Here is an 8873-nt window from a genome sequence, read left to right on the forward strand (position 1 = left end):
TTAGATGATAAAAAAGATCGGGAGGTGATGTCATTGAAGTGTTGAAGTGACTTCATGGAGAGAAAATATCGGGTATTAAAGGGCTCATTAATCTAGCAGAGAAAAGCATAACAAGACCCAGTGGCTGGAAACTCAAAAGAGACCAATTCGTATTCGAAAGAGGGCACACATATTCAACAGTGAGGATGAATCACCAAAGGAACAAACTAGAAAGGGAAGTGGTGGGAATTCCCCACCTCTTGATGTCTTCTAATGAAGACTAGATGCCCTTCTGGAACGTATGTAGTCAAAAACTAGCTTCTATGCTCTACAGAAAGCATGTGATATGCAGGGGGTCGGATGACATGCTCTAATTGTCTCTTCTGTCCATAAAGTCTGCTAATTGATGAAAAACTGAGCATAGCCTGGAGAGAAGCCTCTGATGTTTTAATGTGTTCGGCTTGAGCCCACAATGAACGCTCATTGGGAGGGGTGATCCAGGGGAAGCAGCTCAAACATCCAATGTAGCTGGACAGGGGCAGGACATCAGCACTGCAGGGGAGGGGTAGGCGTGGCAGTGACATCACAAGGGCCTTTGGCAGGACCTCAGCCTATTGGACAAAGGTGGTGGGGAGGCGATGACCTCACAGAGAGATCTTGACATCAGCCAGGCAGGACAGGGGTGCAGGACAGGGGCAAGCTCGGAGATCCCTGTGGCTTTGCTTCAGCACGTCTCCTTCTCGAGGTCTCTCCTGGAGGACTGAGAGAGCATTCATTTTCGCATTCGTGAGCGCAAGGAGGACCCTCTTCGGAGTTTTCTCCTTTTCTTGTAGTGGTTTTGCTTGAAAACAGACGTCCCTGTATAGAAGGTAAGAGCCTCGGAGAGGTTTGGAACCTGTTCAGTCTGATCCATGAGGTGCTGGCTGATTTTTAGGAATGGAAAACACTAGATTGTGGGGGCAGCATTTTATTTCCGACCTAGGACTTTGTCCCTTAGAATTACTGGGGACATTGGGGTTTCTCCTTTTTGTTTTCCCTTTTCCTGTCTCTCCCTCCTTTCTCGTCTTCTCTTGCATCTTTGTCCTTTTCCCCTGCTTTCCTTTCACCACCAGGACCTGTCTGTGCATCTGGAGTTGGGGACGGAGCGGGGGTGGGGGGGTTGCACTCCAACTCTCATTGCGGGAGGCCCTCCCAAAGACATGTGGCTGGAATGGTGCTCTAAGAGTGACTCCCTCCGGTGGTGACCCGGGACATCTGGTGAGAACTCTCAGCTTTCTGCTTCTCAGAGTCTCAGTGCTGATTGGGGGAGCTTGGGGCTATTGTGAGGGAGGAGGCTCAGGTCCTTGTTACTCTCTTTTAAGACCAAGGAAATAGGCCGTAACCAAATATGTATTTGATTGCTCTTGCCGCTTTTCTCCATTCATTGTCTTTGAGTAATTCACGATTCTCTCTCTAATGGGCTAGTTCTTCTCAAATACTTACTAAATAATTAGGTTCTAATCAAGCCAAATGCAAGCCCATACCTCCAGTAACAAAGGAGTCAGGCGGCACCCTACAGAATGGGGGACAATCCGCTGGAAAGCAGCGACCCTGAAAAGGATTTCGGGGCCATAGTGGACGAGCTGCTCAACATGAGCTGTCAATGTGAAACTGTGTTAAAAAAGGTTAAAGCCATTCTTGGCTGGATAGAGTAGTGAGAATGGAAAGGGAAGTGAAAGAGCACTGGTGAGACTGATGTTGGAATGTTGAATCCAGTTCTTGTGTCCACATTTTGAATATTATGTTAAAACAATTGGAGAGGGTGCAGAAAAGATTCATAACTGAGTGATGGGGATGATGCCCTATAATGAGACATTGAAAAACCTCAATCTGTTTAGTATCTACAAGAGAAGAATGAGAAGTGAGTTGCTTGACTTCATGGAGAGAAAATGTTGAGTATAGAAGGGCTCTTTTATGTCGCAGAGAAAGGCATGACAAGACCCCATGGATGGAAGCAGAAATCAGAAAAAGTATAATGACAATAAGACCCAGATTTGTAAGAGGGTGGTTCGTCATTGGCACAAAGAACCAAGAGAAATGATGGCTTCTCCATCTCTTGATCTCTTCGAATAAAGACTAGATGCCTTTCTGGAAAATGTTTGAGTAAAAGAAAAGCCCAGCTCTTCTGACATACAGGAGGCCTTAGGATACGCAGGGGATGAGATTAAATGCTCGAACGGTTCCTTCTGGCCATAAAGTCGACTAACTTGTGAAACCTAATTGTGGCCTGGGGAAGAACCTCTGTGTTCTACTGTGTAGTCGGTGTCACCCCACAAGGAAGTGTCATTGAGTGGGGTGATCCAGGGGAAGCAGCTCAAACATCCAATGTATCTGGACAGGGGCAGGACATCAGCACTGCAGGGGAGGGGTAGGCGTGGCAGTGACATCACAAGGGCCTTTGGCAGGACCTCAGCCTATTGGACAAAGGTGGTGGGGAGGCGATGACCTCACAGAGAGATCTTGACATCAGCCAGGCAGGACAGAGGTGCAGGACAGGGGCAAGCTCGGAGATCCCTGTGGCTTTGCTTCAGCACGTCTCCTTCTCGAGGTCTCTCCTGGAGGACTGAGAGAGCATTCATTTTCGCATTCGTGAGCGCAAGGAGGACCCTCTTCGGAGTTTTCTCCTTTTCTTTTAGTGGTTTTGCTTGAAAACAGACGTCCCTGTATAGAAGGTAAGAGCCTCGGAGAGGTTTGGAACCTGTTCAGTCTGATCCATGAGGTGCTGGCTGATTTTTAGGAAAGGAAAACATTAGATTGTGGGGGCAGTATTTTATTTCCGACCTAGGACTTTGTCCCTTAGAATTACTGGGGACATTGGGGTTTCTCCTTTTTGTTTTCCCTTTTCCTCTGTCCCTCCTACCTTTCTCTTCTTGCTTCCTTTGTCCTTTTCCTCTGCTCTCCTCCCACCACCAGGAGCTCTGTGGGTGGAGTGGGGGCCGGGGGGGAGGGAGGGGTTGTGGGAGGCCCTCACAGAGAGGTGAGACTGGACTAGTGCTCCGAGAGTGATCCCCTCGGTGGTGACCAGGGCCATTCTTTGGGCTATTTGATGAGAACCCTTAGCCTCCCACCCCTCAAAGTCCCAACCTTGATTGGCTGAGGAGGGGGCTATTGACAGGGAGGAAACTCTGGTCTTTGTTGTTCTCTTTTATGACCAAGCAAATAAGTCACAACCAGTTCTATGTTTGACCAATGTTGACGCTGCTCTCCATTCATTGTCTCGGAGCAGTTCATGATCCTCTCGAACATTCCAATTCTTCTGAAATAATTGCTGAATAATTACTAGGAACAATTGTTGGTCTGTAGCTCATTTGAGAGCAACTCTGCTACTGACTGGCTGCATCAGCTAAGACAAGTCACTGCTCCTTTCTCAGCCTTCGTTTCTCCTTCTGTCAAGTACGAATAACAATCCTCTCCCACCTACCTCACCATGGGTGGATGCTGGGGATCCACTGAAGAGTGTCACTCGGAGCAGTGCAGACTAGGGGGTGTCCTATCACATTGAGCCATAGCAGATTATGACCTAATATTCGATTTCATTTGTATTTTATTGTTTTGAAATTGTGAAAAGCAGCGACTACTTAGCTCAGACTGAAGCATCTCATCTAATTTTCTAGAGCATAGTGTCTCCCCTTTGTGTACGATGAAACAGTTTAATGTGCTGTGACGGACAGGAGATGCTCTTGTTTTGCAAACAAATATTTTTGCAAAGAATTTTCATCCTACTCGTTATGATTTCAAGAAACAAAGTGGTTTCGTCTGAATGGATTTTTTGACAGTAAACGGTTTCCATGCAAATGTTCACACCTTATTTCCTGGGTTTTATCCCTGCCTCTGGGGGGTTGTTGTCTGTTAGAACATGAGTAAGGACTGTTGTCTTCTCTTTCTGGCTCCATCACCGCTTTGCTGTGTGACACCTTGGGTAGGTCCAAAGGGAACAGGGTCAATTTTCTAACTCCAGGCAGCAGTGAGCCTGGGTGAGATAAGGGATGTTAAGGCCGTCTGCGAAGGAGAAAGGGATGTTTCCAGGTGCTGAATGTCAAGAACTCTAAACTTTGCTAAAATGGCTAGTCTCGAGAAACAAGAACTAGTTGGGGCCAAACTTTAACCATTGTCTTTTTTAAAGGCCATTCAGGGATGTGAGTCCCAGAGAGCCATAGAGAGGGGGAGCAACTTGCCCAAAGTCCCACAGATCAAGAGGCAGCAATGGAAGCAGGAGTGACCCTCCCTCTCAAAGGCAGGGGGACCAGACATTAGGGCCTGGTTGCAATTGCCAGCTGTGGGAGGGAGTGTGCGGCAGTGGTTAGTGAAGGGGTCCATCCATGGCTCTGACACTCAGTGTGACCCTGAGCTGGTAGCTGAGGCCCGTTTGCTATCAGTAGGGTTGGGATCCCATGGCTACAGCCCAGCGGGGTTGGGAGGCTCCAGGAAGGTGTGTAAAGTGCTGGGATGTCAGGATCCTGGAGGCGCTGTCACCTCCGCCCTAGGGCAGTGTTCTGCACCCCCCTGCTGCTGGCTGAGTTTCTCCGTCCCTTGGCAATAAGACAGACTCTTGTTTTCACAGCCAGTCGATCGCCCTCGTGTCATCACCCTGCCTGCTGGCTGGGCAGGGTAACTCCTGAGGTCACCACCCTCTCCAGCCTGCCTTGGGCTTGGAGAGTGAGGAGGAGGGCGAGGGACGTCTGCTGACCCTGAACATCCGCCATCCATCATCCCATCACTGAGAGCAAGTGAGTGGCATTCGGGTTCCTCGGTGGCTTCCCCTGTCTGTCTGGGGAGAGGAGAAACAGGGGGAGAGACTATCTCCAAAGGGGGATTTCATTTGCCAACAGCCCCCAAGAGCCCCTCACTCTTAGACCGGGCAGGGGCTTCTCCAGAGCGGTCTCCAGTGTGTTTGGAAAGGTTCCAGCAATGGGGCTCCCAGCCCTTCCCTTGTGGGACACTGTTCCCCAGGCTGAGAGTCTCTGAGCTGGGCCAGACCCTGTGAGCTGCTGAGCCTGGAAATCAATGGGGAACGAGGAGGGCCCTGGTCTTCCTGTGCTTAGGGTCTTTGTGACTTTGACGTGGAGAATGGTTTCGCAGGAGAAGTCCGGGCTCCTGGGTTCTGTTCCTTCTCTAGCCTGGGCAGGAGAGTGGCCTGGGACGACAGGAGGGGGCTGCTTGTCCAGAGGAACCGATGGTCTTTGGGACTGACCCCATTGCTGGAAAAGGATGAGACTTCCTGGCTATTGCAGCAGCAGGGATTACGAGGGGGAACGTTGGGAGCAGATCATGCAATGAACTCCTGCCCGTGTGTGTAGATGGCACTCCCTGCACTCCTGTGGGGGCAGAGGGGGCTGCTGTGGTTGGAGCAGGGAGGAGGAGGGACGGAAAAGGCCCGGGAGTGAAAGGCTGCCTTGAGCCCAGACTCACCCCTGCTCCCCGCTCGGTTCCAGGATGGCCAGGCTCCTGCGGATGGTCCGGAGGAAGGCTCTGCAGGTGGCCCCAGAGCCTGAGGGAAGCAGCTGCCACCTTCCCAAGGGGCAGAGCAAGCCCTGCGTCCCCGCTGGCGGGGAAGCAGCTCCCGTCCAGGCCAGACGGCGGAAGTGCCCGGCCTTCTGGAAAAGGAACCCGGCTCCCGGCGCAGGCGCCGAGCTGGGAGAGGCCCCGACCAGGCCCCAGTGGAGCTGGCCCAGGCTGCGGTTTCGCAGACAGGACCCAGCCCAGGAGGGGCACCGGGCAGGGTGGCTCTGGGGCTTGCTGTGTGGGCAGCAGCGGCCCCAGGAGCCCAGCCCTCCTTCCCATCAGGAGGCATCGCCCTGCCCGGTCTCTGAGGCCCTTCCAGCCCCCGCCGGCCAGGAGGGGGAAGGTCCCTGTCCCAGCACCGGCAGCTCAGCATGGGACAGCGGCAGCACCTGGGCCTCTGGCAGCAGCCAGGCCGATGGAGGCCACTGCTTTGTTCCAGGTGAGGAGCCAGGCTGGGCTCAGGGAGGGCTGAGGACGGGATGTGAACACCCTGGGCCCAGACGCTCTCCCAGGGATATGGGGGGTGGGGTTCCCCAGCCCAGGTGTCTGGCCTGAGCCCCATGAACCCCACGGACAGCAGCAGCCGTCACACAGCTGCCCCTTCCGCACGGGGACCTGGGGGTGGGGGCGTGAAGAGCTGCTGCCACGTTGGTCCTTGCTGCTCCGGGCGGGGGGAACAGGCACCTTCCCTGGAGTCCTGGCCAGTGGAGGGGGGGCTCTGCTCTGGGCTTCTGCAGCTGTTGGGGGCTGAAGGCATCCCTGAGAGGGAGGTTTGGGGCCTGATCTGCCCTGGGTGCCTGAGGTGGGAAGGGGGGTCTTGAATCCTGCTCTGCCCACCACGCCCCTGTCCTTCCCTCCCTGGTGCAGGGACCCCCCTGGATTCGGAGCAGGAGGAAGGGGTGGACATGGCCGAAGATGAAGCTGCTCTCAAGGTCATCCGAGAGCAGCTCCAGTGCAGAGATAAGGTACAAATGTTCCCCACCTGGGCTGGAAGCAAGATTGCCCTGTCCCTTCCCAGCATCCCCACCCCCTGCCGAGGGTCTTGTCCCTCCTGATCCACCACCCCTAATGGGGCCCTTTTACATCCATGATGTGGGACCCCCAAGATGGGGGTGTTTGTCCCACAACAGCCGAGGTCATCTCCCCCACAGACACTGTCCCAGTTCCTGATCCTGCTTGTGTAGGAGTGGTGGGGGGATTTGGAAAATAGGCGGGTCCCCACAATCCCCCATTGAGGCCTGAGCCCTGGAGCTGGTGTGGGTGGGGCAGGAAGGTCCCTAGCTAACAGGTTCTCTCTCGCTATACCCCACTCCTGGTGGGTCCAGGATGAGGGGCAGCAGCTCCTGTTCCTTCAGGCCATCTACCCCGCATGTCTGGCTGCACGGGAGAGAGGGGAGGACACGCTGGAGCCGCACTGCTGCAAGGCGGCTGTGGTGAAGAGGATCGTGGTGAGTGAGACACGCCATACGGCAGCTGGAGGGAGGAGAGAGACACGGGATTGGCAGGGGTATGGCCGGGCTAATGGGTGGGGGCTGAGTGGTGTTGGAGGGGGCAGCAGAGGACAGGGATTGCTGGGGCTGAAGACTTGGGAGAAGAGAAGGGAGAAATTCTGAGATTGGTCAGTAGTGGGCAGGGGGGGAATTGTGGGGCTGGAGGGCAGCTGAGAGTGGGGGCCAAGGAATCACATGGTCCCAGCTCGGTCGTCGGGATGGGGCTGAATGGGGGCAGTGTTGACAGGGAGGAGGAGAGAAGGGGATTGGGAGTGAGCTGGGCAGGAATCCGGGAAGGGGGACAAGTCTGATGGGCAGGAAGGAATGGGAGGAGCGGGAGGTGGTGGGGGATCCTGCTGGCCATGTGGGGCACTGGCTGTGTCATCTCCTCACTGGGAGGTGTGAGTCGGGCCTGAATCTCACACGCTCCTTTGTCTCCTTCGCGTCTCACAGGAGCTCATCGAGGAGCTTCCCGATGACTCGTCACCCAGCGCCGTCCTCGCCCACTCCCTGGCTGCAGTGGGCAACCTCTGGTACCGAGACAGCTCCACCCCCCACCCCGTGGGCTCCCCTCACCCCAGTGCTGCTCAGGCCCAAGGCTGAGAGTCACCGTCACTGTCCCGCCCAGGTCACCTCCCAAGAGTGGCGCCTCTGGCAGAGATGGTGGGGTGGGAAGGGTCACTCTCTCCTGGCAGGGCTGTTCTTTTCACTCCCATAACATGACAGGGCCCTTGGGGAGGGGCTCACTCCCGGGCTCAGATGCAGGAGGGGCAGCAGGCTCCAGGGAACAGGAGCTATTCCTGTCCTGCCACTGTCTGTCTGGGACGCCTTGGCCTTGTCATTCCCTAGCTAAGTGCCTCAGTTTCCATTCTCGCCAGCCTGTGCCTCTATCCCTGTGGCTTGGTGTCCATGTTGGCGACAGTCCCACCCCTGTACTGCACAGTCTAATAGCAGCTCCTCTCTCTTGCCAGCACCATGAAACCTGCCCTGGAGCCAGCCCTAGAGACCCACCTCTTGCGAGCTGCCCTTCACTCCGTCTTCACCCTGGGCACGGAGAAGGACACCACCGACATCCAGGTACCTCCTCCTCCTCCATCCTCTTACTTTTCCAGAGTGGTCCTTGCTCCCTGCTCCCTTGATTCGCTGGAGCTCCAGATTTAGGGGTGGGGTAGCGGAGATGGAACAAACTGCAGGGTTGGATCCTTCCCTCCATCAGGGAAGAGATTACCCCTCCCTGGGGAATTTCTTTCTTTCTTTCTTTCTTTCTTTCTTTCTTTCTTTCTTTCTTTCTTTCTTTCTTTCTTTCTTTCTTTCTTTCTTTCTTTCTTCCATAAGCTGTGTTTTGCCCAGAAGCCCAGCTTCCATCCATAGCAACTTGGCTGTTTCCTACTCTTCTGCCTACAAGGCCCTCTGCAGAGACCTGCTAAGCTCATGGATCAAAGGTCCAGGGGTCATCAATTCTTGCGAATTGCCTGCAGTGGGATGCGAAGGAGAGAGGCCAGGAGATGTGTTTGGGAGTCTCCCCAGTGCTTCCCAGAGACCCCTCTTCCCATCCTGTGGCAGGTGTAGGCCCAGGTTCCCTAACTCTGACCTATGCTTTGCAGGCTCTGCACAAAGTCATCCCAGAGGTCCTGGATGCCATGCTGGGGAACCTGCTGGCAGAGTCCCCAGACACAGACAGGCTCCACTTCATCTTGGAGGTGAGCCCCATTTGACCGTAACTCTTTGGGGGACTGGTAAGGAGAGACTGGAAGATCCATTTTCTACTCTGTCCTCCTAGCTGGGTCCCCAGTGGGCCGTCCTTGGTTGGGGAGGTCAGTGCAATGCAGTGTCAGGTCCTTCCTTCTTGAGGGACAGAGGAAG

At 54.5% G+C, this 8873-nt stretch overlaps 1 protein-coding gene across 4 annotated transcripts; it reads left to right on the top strand.

The window, feature by feature from the left end:
• Nucleotides 1-3974: 3974 nt before the first annotated feature.
• On the top strand, nucleotides 3975-8873 carry LOC119567453. Of its 4 annotated transcripts, XM_043528904.1 has the most exons (5): nucleotides 3975-4745; nucleotides 5451-5959; nucleotides 6388-6485; nucleotides 7982-8087; nucleotides 8615-8873. In XM_043528904.1, exons 2-5 carry the CDS (start codon nucleotides 5936-5938, stop codon nucleotides 8723-8725), a joined length of 339 nt encoding a protein of 112 aa, XP_043384839.1. In that variant the 5' UTR covers nucleotides 3975-4745; nucleotides 5451-5935; the 3' UTR covers nucleotides 8726-8873. The 4 variants fall into 4 exon arrangements, 3 of the variants coding, with proteins under 3 accessions (XP_043384839.1, XP_043384840.1, XP_043384838.1); XM_043528905.1 differs by lacking the exon at nucleotides 5451-5959; XM_043528903.1 differs by lacking the exon at nucleotides 8615-8873 and having other exon boundaries at nucleotides 7982-8590.

Source organism: Chelonia mydas, chromosome 14, assembly GCF_015237465.2.
Source record: "Chelonia mydas isolate rCheMyd1 chromosome 14, rCheMyd1.pri.v2, whole genome shotgun sequence".
Lineage (NCBI taxonomy): Eukaryota > Metazoa > Chordata > Testudines > Cheloniidae > Chelonia > Chelonia mydas.